Raw genomic sequence first — 25349 nt, forward strand, 5'->3', positions numbered from 1 at the left:
ACAAGCTTTAGTAAACGGCAAGCAGGCTTCCTTAAGCAGAATAGCAACTAGAAGTTCACAGCACAGACAGACAGTCCCCTTTGGATCTGTCTAGTGTTTGTAGGCACCTGTGTTTCTGAGAGTCATTGAAACTTGGAGCAGCTTGCGTTCATCTGTCTAGGACAGTGATGGTGAACCTTTTCAAGACCGAGTGCCCAAACTGCAACCCAAAACCCATTTATTTATTGCAAAGTGCCAACATGGCAATTTAACCTGAATACTGAGGTTTTAGTATAGAAAAAACGGTTGGCTCCAAGGCACAGGTTACTTGGGAGTAAGCTTGGTGGTAGTCGGTGGCTTTGCTTTGAAGCAACTGTGCAACGCTTCGAATGGGTGAATCACGACCCTAGGAGGGTTTACTCAGAAGCAAACCCCATTGCCAGCAACCGAGCTTACTCCCAGGTTCTTCCCATGAAAATCAGTAGGGTTTAACAGCGCTTAACAGGGCTACCTACACTGCTTCCCCAAAACTAGGTCTTAGGTTTAAATGCTAATAATCTCCCTGACATAATTACACTATTATCACATGACGAACTCTGTGCACGCGTGCCCACAGAGAGGGCTCTGAGTGTCACCTCTGGCACCCGTGCCATAGGTTCGCCACCACTGGTCTAGGAGTTAGAACTACACATTAAAGGAGTCAATAATGGAAGAGAAGTTGAAATTGTAGAAGTGAACTTTTTCTGCTTTCATGAGGCCTGTAGTGGACACTGATATATAGCATTTCTTGCTAACAAAAATTAACGCAGGGCCTTGCTTGTGCATCTTAAGAATGCTCTAAAAACACAAAATTCAGAAGGAGGAGAAAGGGCAAGTGGGCTTCCTGTTTTCTTAGCCCAAGAGCAGCCTGGCTCCTAAAAACTTGATATCCATTTCCCCACTGCAACTCCACATGCAGCTGCCCTGAGAGAAACACACAACTGCAGCCCTCATGCTCCATTTTTGTTTTATTTTTATTTTATTTATTTTTCAATTTATTATACCGCCCCATCCCCGGAGGGCTCTGGGCGGTGTACAGTACAATCCTATCATATACAAGTAAAATAACTAAAACCATTAAAAGCAGCGATAAAATGAAAACTAAATATAAAGACTAAGATTAACTTGCAATGGCGCCGGCAACTCCATTTCTGAACCCTCTTTCAAGGAGGGAAGATCAGCAAACCCCAGATGGCAGAGGCACAGATGTAAAGGCCATGGGGGGGGGGGGGCACCATCAACGGCTGGTTCCTCCAAAGGCCCGGCGGAACAACTCCGTCTTACAGGCCCTGCGGAATTCAGTAAGGTCCTGCAGGGCCCGGACAGCTGGTGGGAGAGCGTTCCACCAGGCTGGGGCCAGAGCTGTAAAGGCCCTGGCCCGTGTGGAGGCCAGCCGTATCATCGAGGGGCCATGTTGAAGCTTGCATGGGGCTGAAGGACTGGCATCAACATTTAATTAAGGAAACAATTAGATTTTTTATTTGTGCAAAAACAAAAAATGCTGATGTACAAAAGCCTTTAGAGAACTCCCTTTATGCAATCTGTTGTCCCGGGATTACACCTAAACCCACATTCCTAAATTGTGTTTATATAATTCAGTGATATATTAGAGGCAAGCAAGTTTAATAGTCCCTGGATAATCCAGGGTGTGTTCCTTATTTGACTCTCATGTCAGAGATGCAACAGTTGGTATTAATGCTACAGTAGTTCTGGGTTGGGTAGAATTCAAAAGGAAGAGGAAAGGGGTTGGTTTAAGTGGCTTACAATCACCTTCCTGCCCTTCACGCCTCTTCCTGATAACAGATACCTTGTGAGGTAGGTGAGGTTTAGCAAGTTCTGACAGAACTGTGACTAGCCTGAGGTTACCCAACAGGCTTTGTGTGGAAGAGTGGGGAATCAAACCCAGTTGTCCAGATTAGAGTCTGCTGCTCATAACCACTATAAAATGCTGGCACTTAGTGACTATACAGGGATTAGAATTTGCTGTCCCTGAATATTTGAGAGGTTGCTTGTTCAGTCTTGTCATCCTGAGTTATCTTTTTTTTTTAAAAAAAAAAGATGCATAGAAAATGACACTACTTTTTCTCTTGTGAGCTCTGAGGTCTGGGAAAGGTACTATATGATCTAATCACAAAACCACAAATTCAAACTGCCTAGTGTTGTAAAGCTGTATTGTTTCTAGGGGTGTGAAGAGGGTAGGTCAGTCCATTCCTTTGCATTGGAGGCGTATTGGTCACATTCCAGCATCAGCATTTGTGTTCCAGTAATTCAGTGTTTAACATAACTGTGTGTGTGCTAAATGGAGCCAGCTGGAGCAAGATCCTCTAGTGATGCTTTGCTACTCTGGCAGCTAGTCTAATCTTTGTCAATACCATATGTAAAGATTGGGGGAGTCCCTGCCCCAAGAGACCCTATCTCATTTGTTGGCATGGAAGGTGCAGGGCGGTGGCGAGGAGCTGATACAGGCATGCTTACAGAATGACAGCTAATAGGTAGAGGGTCCCCCGAGCAAGACTCCGCCTCTGCAATGCTTCCACATTTAATTGCTGCAAAATCATTGTTAAAAGCAATCAGGGAGGAGAAACAGCTGGTGCAAGTTTTGATCCTAACTGATGTTATCTCTTCTTTCTTTGCTAGAAGAAAAATATGTCACAATCCAGTCATATACCAGCCAAGGAAAGGATGAAATCGGGTTTGAAAAGGGAGTCACTGTGGAGGTCATTCAAAAGAACCTGGAAGGATGGTGGTACATAAGGTAAACGGGGGAGGGGGGATCACGTTGGGGTTACTTGGCCTTTTAGTTACCACCTTCACCACAGCATATCTTAAAATGCTTATCTAAAATGGAACTTCTAGATACTTTATTCTGAGAAAGTTAATGAAGGTGCATAAGGCCAGTTTTATAACAAATGTTGTATAGAAATATGATTTTAAAGGTGTTGGGATTGATATCTATAATCTGTTTATCCGATTGAGAACAATCCAGTGAAGCAGCTCTTGTATGAATTTTATGTTGCGTTCGTGCTTCTGTTTGATTTTGTTTGTTTTTGCTGTTCTCACAACAGTTAGGATGGGAAGGAGTGGTGTGTTGAGGGGTTTTTTAATTGCTGATAATGTTGGAAAGTTGTTACCAGCTCATCTCATCCGAATTTATGCATTTTGTATAATGGCTGTCTAAAAAGAAACTTTGCAGAGATGTATTCTACTCACATATCTGTCTTTGATTAAATGCCAAAAGAAATACAGAGTTTTTGAAAACATCTAATCTAAACTAGCAGTAATTTAAAAAGTTTCACTCTGGGTTGTCAAATGCCCTTAAATGGCTAATTCCAAGTAAAAGCTGGGTTGAAAAATTGCATTGTTCTACATGTATTAAATGCCACGTAAGCATCGTGTCTTCAGAGTTCTCAGAGTAATAAACTCCTGTTGCTAATTGATTTGAAAGAGATCCAAGATGAAAGATGTGTTGTCATTGTGTTTAAGCTGCAAAAGCCAGATTTAGATTTAGTTGCAAGAGCATGTTTCCTTGGAGATAATGCCATTGAATTCAGCGAGGTTTACTTGCAAATAAACTTGCAAAGGGCTTCAGTCATTGGCTTGTGGGGGGTGGATTCCAAGTGAAAAAACAATTGGGCAAAACATTTAAAGAAACTGTAGAGTCTTGTTTCCATGAGTGGCTTATCAGGAATGCTCGGATGAACAGAGAGACCACAGGCCTATGAAACCTAACTAATTGCAGAGAGCCCTGCTGAATTCCCCTGGCCTAGAGATTCTGGTTTGTTTTATGAGCCTTCCCTTTTGCTTGCTTGCATTGCTTATAAAACAAGATATTTTCCATAGGTGGTCATTTGCTTTTGTAGTCTGACTTCTGGTCATTTTTAAAGCAGTCGAGCAATGAATAATGGACCCACGCAGAGTTCTGTGTGTTCCATAAACACTTTTGCCCGTTACATCCTCATTAACTGTTCCATCAATAATAAATGTAAGTGACAGACTCCCTACATGGTGAGTAAGGAATGCTGGCCTGATGTCAGCTCCGTGTTCTTCTTTTTCTAAATAATTTACTAGACTTTAATCCAAAGCCAAGGGTTCAGGAGCAGGGTGTGCTATACTTTGCAGTATCCCAAACTCTGCTCCCTCTAGTTTATGGCTGAGTTCCTTTTTCCTGTTACTGGCAGACCTTTTCTATCTGGTGCTTAGCAGGGGCTTGAAATCTCTTGCATTCTTGAGTATTTTCATTGAAGAAGGAAGCCAAAATAAAAGACCTACTAACTTAACAAATATTTTACTGTGTTGTGCAAATGGGAGGGACTGTACTTAAGCTTGCCGTTCGATCATTCCTTCCCCAATACTGAGCCCCAGCCTTTCAAAGTTAGCTGTTTAGGATGGCTCAGTGATGCAAGGAAATATTCACCTGAGGCACAAACTGGAAGATTCAAAATAGTCTATCAGTCTCAGAAAAACAGACAAGGCTGTCCAATTTGGAACCTGCAATCTGAGTCCTGAAGTTGCTTCCTATTATTTTAGCGTAAAGTTCAGCAGGCCACATTTAGAGCTAGTATGCTGGATCATTTGATAAGTGGAATGGAAGATGTTTTTTTTCTCTCTCTCTCCCATGATACTAGAACTCTGGATCACCAAGTGCTGATGTTAGGCAGTAAATGGAAAACAAAAAATCCAGTGCTTCACACAGTCCCTGATTCATCTTAGGCAATTCACTTTCGCAATATGTATAACATCCACTTACTATAGGTAGCATAGATAAATTAATAAGGGTTCTAGACAGTGTCACATAGAGTGAATCTATCTAGTAATCATTCCAATTCTAGTTGAATAAAACCTCCATGTTTTCGGGCCCCAGTGGAAGAGCAATCTTGCCACCACCGCCCTCCCCAGCATTGAGATGCGGTGCCAGCGTCCCTTCTGCTGGTGTGGTGAGGGGAGGATTCAATGTTAATCAGCTTCCTCCAGGCCATTAGCCCTGTTAAGCCAAGGGCTGGGGGCTTTAGACTTAAAAGACCAAAAAGGTGGCATAAGTCTGTTACTCCCAATGAGGGCTTCTTGGTGGTGGGAGGATAGTTTGCTATTCAAGCCCCACGCCCACCCCCGGCTCCCATGCCACTGGGAAGCCTTCATAGGAGCAGCAGGGCAACGTGGCCATGGCCAGCTTCCTGACCCCTTAGATGGGGCTAGATGGGGATGTGCATGGAAGTGATGGTTTCACTAAGAAGTGTTTACCCCAATTATGGCTGATATGTGAGAATCTGATCTGAAGAAGACTATTCGAAAACGACTAAGATAGCGCATTCCATTCATTATACATAGACAGATTCTGCACAGACGGGTCCATTCATTTCTCAGGTACTGCGTAGACTGATTCAGCAAAAAAGGACATTGTCTTGTCAAACTGGAAGTACAGTACGCTTATGCATGCAGCTTTAGAACCAAGAACTTTGTCCCTGAAAATATTAAAGACATAGGGTATTGTTGTAATTATTGAGTGAGAGGACATTGTTTCACTAAACCGGAAGTACTGCGTGCGAATGCTGATACTTTAATAACTGAGAACTGTAACAGCTAAGAGCTGTGTCCTTGAAAATATTTGGCACATAGAGTGCTGTTATATTTATTGTTGCACTTGTTTCCACTGTATATATGCACTTTATTGTTTGTTATGCACTTGTTAGCACATAAAGCGGTTGATGCAACGCGTCTTTGTATTTTGGATTAGTTTTAACGTTGCATCTGTCGGTTGACTGATCCCTTAGATGGGGCTGTCAGCCTTCTATCCTTCTGAAATCAGAAAAATGTGCCCCCAACTTGCTGAGGGAAAAGCGTAAATCTGGGGAAAGCAGTGGCAAACTACTCCATAATTAGATTCAAGTACCACAAAAGGAGGCCATGCTAATAATTAAGTAAATAGATTCCACCTTAAAATCCTTTAAACGTTCACCTCCTTAAATACGTCATTTTCCAGAATTCATGCTTCTGTGCTGATACTTGCTTCCCTCCCCCTATTCTCCCTTCCTGGTTCATTTCTCTCTGGAGTAATTCCAGTATTCTGGAGCTGGAAAGCAGATGTTAAAGGGGGTAGGGAAACAAATAGACTACTAGGCAAGTCTGAGTCTTTTTATGGTTACAATATTAATTTTTTTCATTACATAGCATAATACAGTGAGTAGATTAGGAGTACCAATACAGTTGAGCACTCACTCCCCCCACCCACACATACACATACATGCACACAGGCCCTGAAGTCCCACTGTTTTCTAGTTATGTTGCAGTCTTCAGTCAAAGTGGGGCTGCATTCACACTTTTTCTTTCTTTTGTCTGCTGATTAGAAGACTGAGGAGTTATTGGCTTCTCCAGGATTTTGAACTAATATTGTCTTTCACACCCCACAATTCCACAAAAGTGAGCTGTTTGACTGCACAATCAGATTTGTGTTCTTGCATAAAATGGCCATAGAGTCTCTCACTAAAAGGCTGAATGATATCTGTTGCCAAGACTGGAAAGGTAATAACTGATAATTCATCAATTAGTGGCTTTGATATGTCGAATTATTATTTTTATAGCTGCAAGATGCTGTTTGGGTTTCATAGTCTGGTGCCAGATTTTCACAGGGTAGATTGGGGTAAAGTCCACAGGCCTGTCTTGCAAAAGTAATGGTGCAGTCTGCTGTAAATCCCAGAACTGCTAATGTAACAAAATAGCAGGGAGAGGTCAAATTGTGCAACGAAATTTGTGTGTCCAACAAATCTTTCCACATGACTCTGGCAAATTCAATCTTATTTTGTCCTTGCAAGAAACTCATGAGCCTGGGCTGTTGAATGCAGAGCATCATATAGTAGAACTGCATAGCTGGGGAGGGTTAACTATGGAGCTTTCCTTGGAACACAGTGTTCTGGTATTCTGTTTGGAGCAGAGCCTCATCTCTCAAGCATGACTGCAACCCGAGAACAGGTACCAAAACCTACATGACCTCAGTTGGCAGCGCAGCCAAGAACTGGAATACATGGAATACATGAGATACCTGGGAAGACCTTTTTAAAATGGGACAGTAATAGGTCTATCTTCCATTTAACCAAAGGATGCTGTCTATGTGATGGCGAAGCTCTTGATTGGTGGTAAATTTATGCAAGTAATAGCTTCTCCTTCTATATACTGAAGCAACATTAGACCATAGCCATCACCGGTTGTATGGTAAACACTGCCCAAGTCTGACTTGCTGGGCTGAAGCTTAGAATCATATAATCATAGAGTTGGAAGAGACCCCAAGGGCCATCAAGTCCAACCCCCTGCAATGCAGGAACACACAGTCTTTTTTGTGAGTTGGGGACTGTGATCCTTTCCCAGTTAGTGTCTTCCTTTTGTATGGTGTTAATAAAACTTGCAGTCTTTGGATGGCGAAGATCTGACCATTACAGTGTTCTCTTTTTGCTTGTTCTGAGCAGCTATTTGAAATAACTGGAAATGCAGCATAATTTCCCTGCACTCATTGGAGCGGCGTTCACAAGGTGGCTTACAGTCACTCTGTAGCGTGCTTTGTTTATACATAGGTTTGCAGCCGAGAATACATAGGTATGCAGCCAAGAATGTCTTAGAGGTTTTTTGTGAGAAAAGTATGAGAGGAATCTGGGTGTACTGAGTAATTAACCAAGAGAAGGTGTCTTGAAAATGGTTTCCCCCCTAATTTCTCTAATGGACTCAGTGGCATATATCGTCTCCTCACCTACAATCTGTTCTCATAACAATACTCTTCATTTTTCTTACTTTCAGATATTTAGGCAAGGAGGGCTGGGCCCCAGCATCATATCTGAAGAAAATAAAAGATGAACTTTCATCCAGAAAAAAGAACTTAACAGGACCAGTGGAAATTATAGGAAACATCATGGAAATCAGCAACCTGCTGAACAAGAAATCTTCAAGTGATAAGGAAACACAGTCAGAAATTGAAACTGCAGAATCCCATATTTCTAAGAAAGAAATAAGCTTGCCCATCTTATGCAATGATTCCAATGGCAATGCCATGATGACTCAAGACAAGCAAGTCTCAAAGCTGGCACAGGGATCCCCTGCCATCGCACGGATTGCACCTCAAAGAGCTCAAATAAGTAAGCCCACGGTTGATTTCAAGCTGTGCCATGGCTCATTTTTTTGTGCATGCTTATTGCAGGGGCTGATTAGAGCAGCCAAGTTGTTAGTGTGAGGAAGGTTTTGATGCTGATCTCGGTCCTAGGGTATACTTGGAAGACCCATGATGCCTGCTGAAATTAAGTAGGTCTGGGTCTATATTTAGCTAGCTGGGAGGACCCCTGGGAGCACCCAGTATACACACTTTATTCCATGATGGAAGAAAGGCAAGTGATAAATACAGCAAAACAAATCTAAGAAGTAGAAATTACAACCGAGTAGGGCAGTTAGCTAGTACAACACAGGGATACAATTTATGTCCATCTTCCTTTGCAAATAGCCTGTGGGTTAGAAGGAGCCTTGCACTTCTCAAGAACCTTTCCATTAACGTTCCATGCAATAAAAAATTCCCATGACATCCATCATCTGCAGACTGTATTACTGAATTCTTGGGACTGTTTCTGGCAATATAGTGATCAACACCCTTCCAGGCAGTGGCATATGATACTGACTACAGATTATTCTATCAAACAGTTTTACTTATTGCCTCATGTGGGCTTCACCATAAAGTGAAACTGATCATCACGGCACTGTTGTTATGTTTTGAGTTTAGAAGAACTGTGTGGGATTTCGAATGACTGTTGTCTGTAAATGCCAGGGTTTCTGCCTCCTCTAGCTGTCATCTGATATAACTGGCTTTTTCTTAGTTCATCCAGAATAGATTAGAATACATGTAGCAGTTATCACTTTGCTTTGCATTATTTGATACTGTCCTGATCCCTATCTAATGTGAGGTGACAGGCTCCTAGTCTGATACCCCTCTACAAAAAGTCTAAGTCTGTACACATTTCTGAATGATAGCGGGATCCGGAATTCTGGCACTAATTTGTTTTGGGCAAGATACGAGACCCCCTTCTGTCCAGAATATATACTACTTTTTAAAAAATTCTGTCTATCAGCTAAAAACTTTTTTTTGGCAAAACATGCCAGCTGAGCCCAAATTTTCACCTATAGCTGGACTTATGTCTTATCAATCTTCAGAGTTGTATGTGCTTTCAAGGCTGAAAGGAATCACTTTTGAAGTACACGTTAATTCAGAGTCAAGCTACAGATGACACCAGGAGTTCGGTGATAGGTGCTGTCAAGAATTACCACTGTCTGGGGTGCTGATCCCTGTGTGGATAGCAAAATCCACAGAAAGGGGCCAGCCATGGCTGGAAATGAAAGTTCTGCAACCCCCCCCCCCCCCCAATGCTCCAGATCTGCAAAAAAAATCCAAGTTTGTTTTAGAAGAAGCCCACTCTGGAGGTAAAATCATCTTAGCATCAATGTCTGTCTACGCACAGACATTGGGAATGTGGGGGTGAAACAACACTCGAGTTCTGATGCTGCTTTGGGTGCTGAAGCTCCCAACTTGAAATTAGTTCCAGTGGGCTGCTGGGATAGAGGTGACAGCAAGTAGGAGAGGAGCAGCCGCAAGCAGGAGGCAGGCACAATGGTAACTAGGAGCAATGGGAGAATTAGGAAGGGGCAGATAGGATTTCCTTTCTCCCTATTCACTGTGGGTTCCCCCAGTAGTTTCTTTATAAGCAGCAACTGCATGGGATCCTGATTTGGACTGGGTAAAGAAAGGCTTAATTCTTGTCCTGACCAAAGTGACTGAGCTGAACTGCTGTTTGTCCAATTAGCATAGGCTGTGGACACTCTTTGCCCATGCAGCTGCTATATGGAAAGACTTGGTATGTGGAACTGCCTGCATCATGTGTATCCCAGATGCCTAACATTTAAAAAAGAATATTGGCACTGGATTGGCGTGGTCTGTTTTAAACATAGAACCCCCCCCCCCCTCTCCTCACTAGGTTCTCCAAATCTCAGAACAAGGCCTCCCCCAAGGAGAGAATCCAGTTTGGTGAGTACGGAGTTTTTCTGCCACTTTTTCTGCTTGAATAATTTGCACTTGAATCAACTTGAATAATTTGCACAAAATGCTTCCTTAGAGCCTAAGTGGGAGAACCTTCAGCACATGTCATAATAGATAGGTGTTGATTTGGTAACTTGTTTGGCACCCTAGAATGTGTGCTATTTTTGTGAAATTAGAACTGAAAAGATTGCCATGACTGAAAAAATGGCCTGAAAATATCTTGCTTTCTTTTTCTGAATCTAAGCCAGTTTGGGACTGGCCATTATCGGATAGTAGACTTCCCGTGAACTACCATGAACATGCCTCCATGCTCATTTATTTATGCCCCATCTTTCTTCCCAATGGGGATCCAAAACAGCTTTAATCCACCTCTCCTCATGCTCCTGATATCCACCCTGTGAGGTAGACTAGGCTGAGAGTCTGTGACTTGCCTAAGGCCACCCATCAAGATTCTGTGGCAGAGTGGAAGTTCAAACCTGGGGCAGAGCAGTAATTCATACCTGGGTGTCCCACATCCTATTCTGATCTTTACACAACATTGGTTTCCTTCAATCAAGAGTGCAAAAAAGGACATTCTGAGGTAAAAAGTCTTAGGATTACTTGTTCAGTAAAAAGATAGATTCTTCATAAGCATGAAGTTTATAGTAAGTAACCACCATTTTATATAGAGAGATTACTTCCTCAGAAAAATAAATATGGGAAGAGAGCACAGCTCAATGAAAGAGCACAAACTTTGCATGAAGAATGTCCACTCCAGATGGAAAATATCTTGGTTTGTTACCTCAGCGCACTGCTGCCAGTTGTGGACCAATAGTGTATTACAATAGTTCCAAATGCTCCATCTAGCCTCAAATAATCTCTGTAGGAGCAACCAATATCAACTTTTCCAGATTTCAGAATCTCTAAATTTCTATATCTATTGTGGTGGGCTGGCCTAGATTACTTTTTTCTTCAGTACCAGAAGCAGAACATTTTGATCTAGATTCTTGCTGAATCTAGTTCTTAGATGAAGAAAAATGGGATGGTGGTGGAAATACAACTTAAATGCCAGCATTTCTAGGTTCAGAATTAAGTGGTAGGAAAATGATTGGGATGGGAGGGTGGGGTGGAGAATGGCCCATCCTCCTAGAATGCCCTGAAAACATTTGGGAACTGAGTGCAGTTGCCATTGAGCATAGTTTAGATAGGCACCTTTTTAATGATCCACTATATTAGGTATTACAAATTTCTTCCACAGTATTTAACCCTAAACCCTACACACATGAAATGTCCTTGAACTCTCAGTGAAACTGTACATAAAGAGGCCTACACAGGCATCTATACATATATAGTGTCATGAGTGTAATGGCTCATGTGCTCTGAGTAATAGGATTGGAGTATCAATTTCTGCTCTTTCACAGAGCAAGCTGTTGTCTAAGAATTAACATCAACCCACTTTTTCCTCCATCTCTAGTTCAGTTTTAAACTAAGTGAAACTCTTCTCATGACAGGGTTTCCAGCTACCTAAACCCCCTGAGCCACCATCAGTGGAAGTTGAATACTACACTATTGCAGAGTTCCAGTCTTGTATTTCTGATGGGATAAGCTTTCATGGAGGACAAAAGGCAGAGGTAAGTCTGGAAATGGAAGCACAAAATGAATAAGTGGTGGGTGCTTGTAGAATGATAATCTGAATAAAAAGATTTGTCTAGCATTTTTTCCATAATTAACAAACATATTAATCCTCTTTTAGGTTATTGACAAGAACTCTGGTGGCTGGTGGTATGTGCAGATTGGGGAGAAAGAAGGCTGGGCTCCAGCATCATATATTGATAAAAGGAAGAAGCCAAATTTAAATAGGCGAACTAGTACTTTAACTCGACCCAAAGTCCCTCCTCCAGCACCTCCTAATAAGTTGAAAGACTCTGAAGAAGGAACATCTGCTGGAACTATATCTTCTGGAGATAGCCAGGATTCCATGAACAAGCAAAAATATGAGGAACCAGAATATGATGTACCTGCCTTTGGTGCTGACTCAGAATCTGAGCTGAGCCAGGGAGAAGATGGAAGCCTGGAAAGAGGCAAACAGCAACTACTTAAGCATTCCCCTGTGTCATCTCTCCAAAGGGCAAACTCAGGTGCTGGAGAATCATCTGAGGATGTGGCTCATGATGAAGAGACTATTTATGAAAATGAAGGTTTCAGGCCATACATTGAAGATGCTTTGTCAAGCAAAGAGTCCAGTAGTGAGTCTGATTCTCAAAGAAATTCATCAGTATCTTCAATCCAAAGAAATTCACAATGTTCTGTTTCTCCCAGGTCCTCATTTCTTAAGCCCAAAAGTGATAAGGGAATTCAGCCAAACCTTGGAAAGCCTAACTACTCCAGGAATGAGGAAACAAAGCCAAGGTCAGCCTCAGATGCTGGTTTAAGTAGCGTGTCTAAACTGGTCCTGAAGAGGGATTCTGGGGAGAGTGTATCTGGCAGAGCAAAACCAATTGTGAGGCCTAAACCTTTCCTGAACAAAGCAGACTCTCAGAGTCAAGAAAGGATGGACATTAGCACTTTACGCCATCAGCTAAAGCCCACTGGACAGCTCAGAGGTGGACTTAAGGGTTCAAGAAGTGAGGAATCTGAAAGCCCACCACATACAGCATTTGGAAATCCAGAAGAGTGCTTTAGAAGAAGTTCTGCAGATCTCATTACGGTTCCTCCCCCTACCATATTCTGTTCAAGCCAGCCAGCCAAAACAGAACATGAAAACAACTCATTGAAATGTCTGTATGTAACTACTGACTCTTACCAGAAAGTTCAAGATTCTGAGATCAGTTTCACAGCAGGCATTGTGGTGGAAGTAGTAGAAAAGCAAGCAAGCGGATGGTGGTACTTGAAGTATGGAGATCTAGAGGGATGGGCTCCTTCTCACTATTTGATGCCTTGTGATAACCAGCAGAAAGAAATCACATCCAATGAGACCAACATTTCACTGGCCAAGAACAGAAGAAATGAAAGCAAATCCAACAGTTTGGAGAAGATAGAGAAGAAGGTCCAGGCACTGAACACCATTAACCAGAACAAGAGGGCAACACCTCCTATTCCCAGCAAACCTCCTGGTGGCTTCTCTAAAACATCTGGAACTGTCAAATTGCGAAATGGAGTTAGACAGCTAGCAGTGAGGCCGCAATCTGTATTTGCCTCGCCACCACCCAAGGACAGCAACCTGTCTTGTTCCTTGCGTAGAAATGAATCTCTCACTGCCACAGACCACCTGAGGTCAATACGCCGCAATTCCTCTTTCAGCACTGCCCAGTCACAGATTAGTGATTCTAAAATAAAACAGGCTGATCAGTTGGGCTCAGAGGCATCTGAGACTACCTCTTACCTACCTACTGAGCGAAATGGAATCCCAGTGTCCACAGTCAGGCCCAAACCCATTGAAAAATCCCAGTTCATTCACAATAATTTAAAGGATATCTACATCTCCATTGCAGATTATGAGGGTGATGAAGAGACTGCTGGCTTTCAGGAAGGTGTCTGCATGGAGGTATTGGAAAGGAACCCAAATGGCTGGTGGTACTGTCAGATCATGGATGGTGGGAAACCTTTTAAAGGATGGGTGCCCTCCAATTATTTAGAGAAGAAGAATTAGAATTGCAGTGTCTTTAAATTCCCTAATTTATACTTTTCTACTATGTACTTATGGAGACAAGGAAAGATACAGTTATGCATTTCCTCTTGCTTTGCCATGTATACAAGGACATTTAAACTGTACTTTGCATGGAACAGCAAGCTGGCTATAATTTGATGGTGTGTGATGCATTAAGGGTTGACTGCTTCAACAAATATCAAGAAAAGGCAGCTGGAACAAAGGCCTTTCTTGAGAGATGGAGTCTTTTTCAAACCATGTGCAACAGGGTACATTATCCCACCATCCCATTGTAATAATAGGAAACCAATTGTGTGCCTTTCTCAGTATATTTTGGTGCCAAGCCTGGACATGCTAAATTTTGCAGCTTGTTGATATTCTTCCACGTGGAGTCTGTAAGTATTTCCAAGCTGTGGATGCTTTTCCTAAGACGTATTTCAAGCAGAATAGATGATGAAACCAGTCTAACCCAACCCTCAGCTATGACAGCTTTCTTGGCAGATAATTGTTTGAAGACTCGAAGCCTTTTCACTATGTATTATTGGTATCTGACTTGGACCATATTTTTCCATTTATTACTTCATTTCTCTCTCTTCCCTTCAGCTCTCCGTGGCACTTATAGTGCTGTTCTCCTGTGGACCTGGTGAGGTAGTGCTGTGGTATTCTGTGACAGCAAATTTAACATCCAGTTGGAAAGGGTCAATTTTTTTAAAAAAATGAATTTGAAATGTACCAAAGTCATATGTGGTTTCTAGGTGTTCATAAATCCACTAAAAATGATGCTTTTGTACTTATTGGTTGGTTCTGTGTTTAAGTTCTCCTGGACAACCAGTATTGGTTTTAGAACGTGTCTCATACACCAGTTCTAACTGAGATCTTTTTTGATCTCCCTTGTTGAGCTGTGCAGTGGAAAAGCTCTATACAAAGATGGGAAATGTACATTGTCCACAGCTCAGAAGGGGAAGCCATGGTTGCATGAACCTTTTTGCTATATCATGACCTGGCTGACTTGCAACGTAAGTTAAAGGGAAGGGCTTTCTTGACCACCCATGTCTGGTTTCTTCTCTGACTAATCCCTTGTTATACAGAGCATAGTTTCAGAGTTGCTTATATGAGGTTCCTAAACCCACGTATGCTTCCTGTCCTCCACCCACAAATGCTGCAAGGCTCCCACAGATGCAAGGTGTGTCTTTTAAGTGAAAAACTAAGCTGACACTCCTCACGTTGTAGCAGCAATGGCTTTTTCAGGATTGTCTGAAAAGTTCTGTTGTCCATCCCCTTGAGCTATTAGAGTCCGGTGATCTACATGTCCACCATATGAAACTGAGAGCTGAGTCTAGCATCGAAAATTTACATTTCACTGTGTATTTTGGCAGTTAGGATGCATCACATAGGTTAACAAACATTCAAGTCACTGAATTATCCCCAAGTGTTAGTGAAACCCCTGGAATTTGCAGTGCAAGCCCCACATTTGCCGGAACTTCCCATTTTTTCCCAATAAAGGCAAAACTTTTCCATAAGCATAGAGGGACTGAATCTCTACAGTGCATGCAAAACACTTCCTTTCTTATAGAAGAAAATGAGGAAATTCATGTCTACCATGTAGTTTCTGCACTGCATGTCTCAAAAGAAAGTGCTCACACTGTGTATGCCATTTCCAAACAGTAGCTTTTTCATTTTGCAGAGAAGCACCAGTGTTTACAAAAAAGGGAGGAGAGAGAAATGGCTATGGATTTTTACACTCTGTATCATCTTTGTATATTTTGGGAATATCTATGTTGTGAACCAGTTCTTCTCTGAAAAAGAAAACTGTGGGAAATACTTCAGTGTTGGTTTTGTATTGGGAGGAAAGCACCTGAGTTTTTCAGACTCACAGAGTGGAAATTGCATGAGTGTGCCATTAAGTGGAGAATGTTGCTAAATGTGGAAGCATGTGGTCTCCCATTTTACCTTCTCTCACTCACTTAATTTCCTTTCCTCGTTTATTTATGATTTCAAGATATGATACTTTGTGGTGCAACATGGGCCATGATTAAAACCACTGGGGAAAGGCTTGGGGTGCAACATGTATTTATTTTGATGTGTCTTCAAACATCTGCTCTTAAATAAACGCTGTATGTATAACAGAAACCTCAGAAGGCCTTTGCTTAAGAACACTGGAGGTCAGACAAGAGCTTGATGTCCTGTCTTGAGGGTCACCATTTTATGTATTGAGAGGGAAGAAAACCTATTGAATTTTGCTTTAACTGTGACACAAGAAGCAGTTCTCTAGTCTTCCAGAGATAGTTTATTCCTGTAACCAGTTTATAGATGAAAGAACAGGGAGATTTTAATTAGCTCAAACAAAGATTTTCTTCCAAAGTGTTCAGTATACTATGAAGAGGGGGTGTTTAGTTTGGTTCCCCCCACCGCGCAATTCTTGCCTCTTGTTATATTTAGTGTTACTGGAGTACTTGTATTAAAATTACCATGGCAAGTGCCAAGGGATTGATTTCTGCAGCTCATGTTGCTAATGGCCTTTTACTTTGATCATCTGAGACAACATCGAAGGCTGTGACCCACCCAAGTTCTGTTGCTATAATTCAGTCTGTATGGATAAAAAGGAGACTTGGGGTAAAGAGGGAAACTTCAGTAGAAGTGGGTGGGAAGAAGACCATTATTTACACTGTGAAAATGGTGCAAATTTGGTCAGAAGCAGCTCAAACCATTGTAAATCATTTCTTCCCAAGGTCTAGCAGCTCTGTGTCTTGGAAGTTTCCCTCCATTTTTATGTCCTGCTAAAATCTTAGTAGCCATTTAAAGGACTGCCAGAGCTGCTGTGAGATTATAATAGAAATATTATGTTCTTCTGCTGGACAGTATTAAATAGAGCAATACTTAGAGTGATCTGCTAGATTGCAGTACTAATAGTAGTGATTTAGCAATTCCTATTAATGTTTTATGGTTTATTTTTAACAATAATGATGAGGAAGTGGTTCATTATTTTGAGTTAATGCACTTTAACCATTAAACCAAATGCAGAAAGTCAAGTGCATTATTTAAAGATGCAGTATATAATAATCATTTTTAAAAGTTCAGCTATTTATTAAAATAATTTATGATTATTTAAAAATGTACTATACAGTTTTGTTCTAAAGATGTCATCATCTCCTGGGAAACCTAAAGTGCGACTCCCCAAAATTCTGCAATGAGCTGTTGGATTCTCAAAATACAGTTAATTCAGTTAGCAAGCATTAAATTGTTGTCTTGAGATGGAGACATATGTTTCTTAATAAAGCTACTTAAGAATTATGCTGTCTTTACCCCGAGAGTAAGTAGAACACAAATATTTTAAATAAATACATTCCTAAACATTGTCCTGAAGACTCTCCTGTGAGGAATTCATGCCAAGTAGAGTCACAAGATCTCCCAGATTCTCTCACCTCATTTCATGTGCTAGCAGGTGAAGCGTCTTTGGAATTCTTGGTGTTCCCCGGTGCTTCCCTGATAAATGCGAACAATTCTTCAGTCATATTATGAGTGGAGGATTCTGACATGCTAAATTAATATCTCGATGCTACTTTAAATGGTCTCTAAAAAAAAAGTATTCTTTGCTGGATCTAAGATTTATGGCTGGTCCACAGTTGTACTGATGATGGATGTATCTTTTCTTGGCTTTATTACGCCCCAGAAACCAAAGCAATTCCATTCATAGCTAATGTCTGCATGGTACGAAACAAGCATGGGATACATAAGTGTTGACTTCTTGCAAGGGTCCTAGGTTGAGCACAGTTGTCCATCAAGAATTACTTAGGATTTTCTTAAACATGCTTAATCGGTAGGATCTTTCATGCATCAAACAAAACAGCCCTAGCTTGGGCCAGCAGGGCATTCTGCTTGCCAATTTCATAATTGTTTGTTTAAAATTATGGTAGTTAATTTCTGTGGGGGGTGGCAAAATGGGTGATTTCTGAATTGCGTGTATTTGGCTAAGCAATCCTTGATTTTTGCATTTTGCCTATTCCAAAAAGTCTCTTAATAGTCCTCATGTTGGTTTGACTTGGAGCTGATTTCATGATGCATGAACATAACATTTGAGCCCAGGAATAGAGGGGTGGTAATCATATAAAGGGCACTAGCAAGCACCTTTGAAAAAATAGTCAATTCACTGTTTTCCACATTCCCTCCAGCCCATAAGGTGCAGTTGTTCATATAGGCAATTTTGTTAACAAATCATTACAGTTGTCAAACTGTTGTAGAGACATTCATAGCCATTTTAAGTGACTATTTAAGTGACTTAAAGATCATAAGAAACTTTTCCCCGTCCTATTAAACTGCCATTCAAAAATGCCAATATTATTTGGGGAAGGCAAGCCAGTTCCCCATTTTTAAAACTAAATTTGTCAAAACTTGGTGATTTTAAAACATAAATGCACTTTGAACATTTTTTAGAATTACATACTGCATCTAAATTAATTCTCTAGGGAGCGACTGAATAAAATATTTTGTGAAGTCAGAGTGCCCTCTTGTGGATGGAGGAGTGGCTTGAAATTGTCTTCCTGGACATTTGTGATTGCCTTAGCCATCCATGCTTTCAAAAATGTTTGAAAATGGGAATGATTGAGATGGAAAAAGTCAAAACGCAGCTTAAATTTTAGACAAAATCGTAAAATTTGAAACTTATGTTCTGCTGTATACTGCAACTTTAATGATAATGAGCACTTCTGAGTTCGTTATTGCAGTTTTATATAATGCCTGAAAATATGATCTTTCCATTTTAAAAAAATTCATTGTCTAAAGCTAATTTCAGTCTGACGATCTGCTTAGAACAGTCACCTGTTACAATTTTTTTGTCCAAAAAGGCCTAGTTTTCCTAAGCAGCAAATAAAGGTGGTAAGCTTGTGTCTGGATTGTACCACTACAGATTGCAGGTGGGGCTCACTCACTCAAAAAGTTGAATGCTCATCTATCCCTTACCTGCAGTTCTGGACATAGAATGATAGCATGATAGGGATGGAGGTGAAGCTATAGCATTGATCTCTAAAGAGATCTGTGTATGCTTTGTACAGTAGAGTATTCCATCCTATGGACCTCGCCCTGCAAATTAAACTGATACAATCCAAACCCAAATTTGCTTCCTCATTTACTGTATTTGTGATGAGTAGGCACACTGTTCATAAAGATCTCTTGGCTAGGATCCATAGAGCTGCTAGATTCACTCTTGGAGTTTGTACTGGGACAGTGACAAACAGCTTACAAAACTTTCTTCACTTTGTTTCTTACAGCAACTTGCTATGCAGCATAGTGATGATGTTCTTGTTTTAGCTCTATTGTCATGGACCTAGCTGCAGTGATCTTTGGATCTTGGCCCAAGTTTCCAGTGACTGATCCACCTTTGTGTACACAAGGGGGCACAGTGCTACTCTAGCACATTTGCAAGGAATTATGTTCCACTGGCTTCAATGAACTTTAATTCCCAGGAAATGTGTTTAGGATTACAGTCTTGACTGAGTGCAAAATAGTTTTGAGTCAGACTTTTCAAATATGCCTTTTGGTAGGTTACAACATTAACAACATTGCTCAAAGACTGGGTAATTCAGATTTTGGGACAGGTAAGCAAAATGCATCTGGATTTCAAGTTTACATTGAGGTAATAGATGGGGTTGGACCCCTTCCAAAGCTTCTTTCAGGAACATTTTGACGACGGCATTATGGAATTGCATTTTTTAAAGTATTTTCAGATATTAGTGTGGCATATTTTATTGTAAAGTATATTCATTGCTTTCCTTTGTTAGAAATGTGTTACTGCTTTCTATCATTTTATGAGAAATGGAAAGGAATCTGGTAAAACATTCATAACTTTCATATTATTAGCATTTACTAAATAGAAATAGTATTTAAGTTTTAGATCTCTAAGTAGTTTGTTCATTTAAATTTCTGTCATATTATTCTTGTTTCATCCCTTTTTCCAAATATTTTGCATTCTCAAGATAAAAGTCCAATGGAAGGATATGTGCAATAAGGAAAGAGAAGAAACAGGACCCTCATCCAGGACTCAAAGTGGGGAACGCACAGTGTGATGAAGTCTCCCATTTTCTTATAGTGCACTCTTGGGGCGGGGGAGAGAGTAGGCAGTGGGGGAGGGAGCCAGTCAAGCCACTAGGTGAAGGATTTCTGGTACAAACCAATTATAAGTGTGAGTTGAGAATTGGCTGAGTGTTGTTGCATGAGTAAATCATGTTCAGTAAGGAGTGTAAAGATTGTGTTGTTTATCTGACCTCTCCCTCCCCCCCCCAAAAAAAAATATGTACTGTTTCTCCTTCAGGGAATCTAATTGATTCAACTAGACATGTTGTGTGCAACGTGAGTATCAAAGTTGCCAGCACTGAATAGATGCAGTTGGATTGAATGGTATGGATGTGCTGCTGGTACAAGAGAGAGGAGTGGTGGTCCTGCCTCATTCTCCTACTAACTGCAGCCTCCAGAGCAATACAGCTGGAAGAGTTCCCCATCACGGGGCTGATAGCAGAAAGAAAAAGGGAAACTTCCCCTTCCATCAGCAGCCTATCTGTGGGAGTCATGCTATAGTGTGTTGGCAAAACACAATCAGTCTTAAAATGTGGATTAATCCTGTTAGTGAAGCAAGTATGTCACATAGTCGTTTACCATTTAAATGCTATAATAGTGCCATCCAGAATTTAGCCCATTAAACAGGAAGATGCCCTTTCAGGCTGTTCTCCAATGGGAAAGTTTTCTTATCTTTACCTCTTAAGGTCCCCTGGACTTATTTTGGTTTAACCTCTCAAAATGTATCCAATTTTTCTTTGTCCACTTATCAAATGAAGCACATGGACAACAATGTTGTTTGCTGCTTTTTTGTTCTCAAAGAAAAGGAGCAACTGAGTCCATCAAAGTCAAGTGATTCTACAGGCTTCAGTTTTAGAAAACCCAGTTATCACCTCAGGCTTTTATTCAAACCAGAAATTAACACTGCATGCTTACTAGATGTTTGGGCAAGAGATCCACAATGCTGATACTACACTAGATGTTTTAAATATCTTGGATTTTTGCAGTTAAATACTCAAGAATCTATCAGGCACAACCTAGGCTGTCTCCTAGAAAACCCCACTATACATGTTTGCCATTGGTCAGGGTTCTGTAATTAATTGAAGTGTTTAACAGGTACGAATTGGGAGAAAACATTTCTGTGTAAATAAGTCTACCTTTTTTTAAGGATATGAGGGGTTCTCCCTCTTTGGCAGATGCATAGAGAGCCCTGACAAATACATAGAACATTTACAACATTTTACAGTGATCTCATGGGCTTGTATGAAGGTCTATATTGGTGTCCTATTCACCATTTGAAGAAAGGAGGAGTTTCCAAGTAATGTACTGTATCTAAGGCCTTTTTAAGCCTCCATAAGGTCTACTGCCAATATTTCCAACGCAGGCCCTTCAGTTGCTGTTGTCTGAGCTTGATGTCTCTGTGTTGAATAACTTGCAGAGCCTTCTGTAAGATTAAAATATCCCTCATTTTGGAGGGGCTTGAATAAGTGTGTGCGTGTGTGTGTGGTAGGGGGTGAATGTATGTGAAGGTGGGGGAAAAGGTTGAATGAGTTTATCCTTGCAGTAGGGCATGTTTTGCAGACTTTGAGCAAAACTCCCATTTAAAATCCAAATTCTGCATTCAGGGTTTTTCTTCCTAAGTGCGATGCTCTCTTGGACCCAGCATAATCAAAGACACAGTAAATGGGTCTCTTTTTACAGTTGAGGTTTACAGCGTGGGCCGGACCCACACAACATTTTTCTTTGTTAGTGAGTGCAGTTCTTTCTTTAAATCTAAAATGGATGGAAAACTTCACACTGTCGTTTTTGCACTTTTTTTCCCCTGTGCATCCCACCAGCCACTGTTGTCCTGTGTTGAGACTCCTGTTCATTACAAAATTGAAATATTTGGGTAATGGTCAAAAAGAAGTAACTGGAACATGACTGATGAGAAATTGATTGGATTTTCCAATAACAGCTAATTGAACTTCATAATGGCTTTTATTACACAATTTGTCACTGTGGCTGTTTTTTATGTGTTTATGTTAAATAGTGACTCCTATTAATTCCAAAATCTCTGTTCCATCATAAAATATGGTAATTGCATCTTGAAATCAATAACCCAAAGAGCTAAGATAATTTGTTATGTATTTTATATTTATTCTGTGCGTTTTACAAGGGAAATTTTGTAGGGGTTCATGAAATGATTAAAGGAAGCTCTAATTGTGTTCAGGCCAGCCTCTTACCTAGCAACTCTGCCCCCACTTTTCAGGCTGTTGCTAGTAAGCAGTGAAAGCCAAGTAATGATTTAACATCTTGAAGCATTTTAAAATTTGGCCTCTTGAGCTTTGTAAAATTCTACAGATCTAAACCACACATTTTGGGATGGTTGATGTGCCATACATTTAAAATGCATTGCAGCTTCTATTGTGTAAATGGAGAGTTGTGTGTTAGATGTTCTGAAGGTGCAGAAAGGTCTATGCAGAAAACCCAAGAAGAAAAATACTGTAGTCAATTTTAGTTGAAATCGAGAGAAAGTTGTCACAAAAATCAGTCAAGATTTCACACTTGCCTTGTGAGCTGTGACAAATCTTCTGAGTAGTTAATATAGTATTGTCCTTTTAATTGTTGTTCTGATTTTCTTATTGTCTACTATAAGGGAAATGTAATAGAGGTCTGAAAGAGTATGTTGGTAAGGAGATGGTGAAGCATGTGTGGTTGTCCTTGGGTTGTAGGGTAGAGATGGGTCGTGGGATGTGTTCATTTTTGTTTGGCTTGCTTTTCCTCAGGAAGGGATCTTCTTGTTGCTGTATTGGTTCCTTCTGCAGTGTAAGTTGAAGATTGCAAGTTCTTAGGTTTTTGATTTTAGGAAGTATCCAGGAGGGGATCAATAATGGTGTGAATTTGGAGAAAGAAAGGGCCCAGTGATAGTTGATGTTGCCAGAAGAAGAAGAAGAAGATAGGCTGGTAAAACAGTGAACAGCAAACATGATTAATTTATTGGTTAGAGCTGTTCAAAAAACTTTTGGTTATTTTTTTAGATGTCAATTTTGAGGTCACAGTTTACAGTTAAAAGCTGCATTTGATTCACACGTACCTCTTTAAAAAGGCATCTGTTGCACCAGACAAGTCTTGTATCTCAAGGATGATGATGAACTTATAGGAAGAATGTAATATTTATAGTAAGAATTTTAAATTGTTTGCATAGTAAAGTAACCACTCTAAGCATTTTGCTACACCAGCAGTATCTGCCCAAACTGGTTTGTTTACTTAAGGTAGTATACATCAACTAAGAGACAGAACCACCATAGTGTTATTACTTTTCAGCTCTCTCCATCATTTCTGTAATAGTAAGTTTGTCAATATGGTGGTCCAACTGTGTTTTGGTCTGGCATTGGAACTCAATCCAATGGGGGGATACTATAGGTAATATTGAGAGTTTACTCTGTAGGATTAAAAACCTTTCTGTCAAAATATTTAAGCCACAGTTGGTCTTTTTCTTGTACCCCAGAGTATTAAATTGGAATTCATGTACAGAAGCTGGATTTCCTCTATTCCAGATTTCTTTTCAAAATCTGAGGCCTTTCTGCACAAATAGTATCTATCCCCCTAGGTTTCATGTTTAGCAGAAGGTTTTGCCCAAGGGCAAAGTTCTGGTTTGTTAGTACATTTTATCTGCATCCAGGTGCAGGAATCTTTTTTGCATATGTTGGGTTTGGTTGTCAAATCCAGAATAGTTTCCTGGATACTCTGGTTATTATAGGCACATTCTGATCTTTTGAGCACTGAGTTGTTCAAAGTGGATCTGAGAAAATATGGTTAGGAGACACACAGGTTTTGTAATTTATGTGAATCATTTTTATATAATTCTAGAAGACTGCATAAAGATGGACTTGAGCATTTTAAGAACTCTATATTGATTCTAAACTATACTCATCAAATATTCCACATTAATCCAGAACAAAAGAATCATCCTCCCTTTATTAACCTGGATTCAAAGAGAGTTCATTTAAGCATTCCTTAAAACCTACAATTCATATTAATCTCTCTTACATATGAACATGTGGATTAGATATGTGTTAGACAGAAACAGGCCTTTTCTATTCTGTCACTCATAGATGCATTTGTGTCTGTGCTATAATTTGTCCAGCATGATGGTTTATCATAGATACCTAAATATTTAGGTAATTTATAGCTCAATCCTAATAAATTAGGTAATTTATAACTCAATCCTAATAAGGCCATTGACTTAAGTGTATTTAGGAAGGTGTAACTCTGTTTAGGAGAGCACTGTAATTAAAGCTTGTCTAGGTGTGGAACTTTTTTCATTCTAGTTGTTGTCAACATAAAGAAATGAGAAATAATTAGATACCTTTAAAATGTTCTCAAAAAACCGATTAAAGATCAGCATCTGGAATTGATGATATATGAATTCTTCTGATTTCTAGACACAGATACAAACACCTTTGGATCTGTTTGATGGTTGGCATCCTCATACTTTATTATGATTGTAAGATATAGAAATCATAAAGCCTGAAAATCCATACTGTGTCTTGTTCAAGCATCTGACAGTAATGTTGCTTGATAAATGAGCTAATGTCAGTTTCAGCCATCCTACATTTTTTTGTCACATAATTATATTTTCTGGAGGGGTCTTTGGTATAATTTTCCTGTTTATATTTAGATCATATCATCTGAATATCATCTCAGAGATCCTGTAGCATCTATATTGGCTAGAAGCTAGCATAGCAGGATATCAATATAAATTGGAACCTTGTACCAGGAGACGTCCTGCACAGTAAAAATACCTTGCTGAACATATGCACAGTTTGTTAAGACGCCAACAAGTAGCCTAAACTGCAAAAACAGCAGCCACTGTCACTTTTGGTAGATCACACATGCTTTTCAGGATATCAGGCAAGCAATCTGCAATTTTACTCATGTCTTCCAGAATCACTTGCGGGGGCCCTGAGGTTGCATTCTGTCTACCGAAATATTGCAAAGGATCCCGGAACATACCTGTTGGTTTATGCAGTGCATACACTTAGATATAGATATACAAATCCCTGTGTGTGAGTGCATATCCATGCATGTGTTTATACGGCAAAAGGCCTTTTTAAAAAACTGCCAAGAGTTCCAATTTCAGCCTCTTTTATTCCCAGTTCCTGCAATGTGAAACCGCAATATAATATTCAATATATCTCAGGCACAGAGAACTTGATGATAATTAACTGTACCTCACAGTCATCTCCCAGTTTACTCATTGCATGGACCAAAGTTGGTGCTAATATGAACTTTAATTCTTATATTTATGTGTTCTGTTGAGTTTTATGTGTTTTAAAATCAAACTGTTTAACGAAAAAATCTTACCTTTGGTTTCAGGCTTATGGAAACCCACAAAAGATCTGTGGAATTCCAAAGTATGTAAAAGCTGGCATGTTTTTTTAGTTGGGGTGGGGGGAGGGTAAAGGATACTTTTGTATTCATAAATTTGTGAAATGTAAGATTTGATTTATGGCAACTTTTTTTTAATCCATTTGTTTACATGGTCTGTTCTGTGTTGTATGGAAAAAAAATAAAAGTTTTTGCTCTTTTTAATTGTGTGGCAGTTGCTGGCTAGCTTCTTTC

The 25349-nt window shown here is 40.2% G+C and overlaps 1 protein-coding gene across 11 annotated transcripts in view; it reads left to right on the top strand.

Annotated features, from left to right (window-relative positions):
* The window catches only part of SH3PXD2A (SH3 and PX domains 2A), a 294236-nt gene extending 268917 nt beyond the window's left edge, over nucleotides 1-25319 (top strand). For all 11 annotated transcript variants that reach the window (XM_048505256.1, XM_048505258.1, XM_048505257.1 and 8 more), the window contains 5 exons: nucleotides 2656-2773; nucleotides 7798-8132; nucleotides 10011-10060; nucleotides 11563-11682; nucleotides 11805-25319. In XM_048505256.1, the coding sequence (XP_048361213.1) occupies nucleotides 2656-2773; nucleotides 7798-8132; nucleotides 10011-10060; nucleotides 11563-11682; nucleotides 11805-13700 (2519 nt within the window). In that variant the 3' untranslated portion in view covers nucleotides 13701-25319. The remainder of the gene's footprint in view (nucleotides 1-2655; nucleotides 2774-7797; nucleotides 8133-10010; nucleotides 10061-11562; nucleotides 11683-11804) is intronic.
* The last annotated feature ends 30 nt before the right edge of the window (nucleotides 25320-25349 follow it).

The sequence above is a fragment of the Sphaerodactylus townsendi genome, linkage group LG08 (assembly GCF_021028975.2).
Source record: "Sphaerodactylus townsendi isolate TG3544 linkage group LG08, MPM_Stown_v2.3, whole genome shotgun sequence".
Lineage (NCBI taxonomy): Eukaryota > Metazoa > Chordata > Lepidosauria > Squamata > Sphaerodactylidae > Sphaerodactylus > Sphaerodactylus townsendi.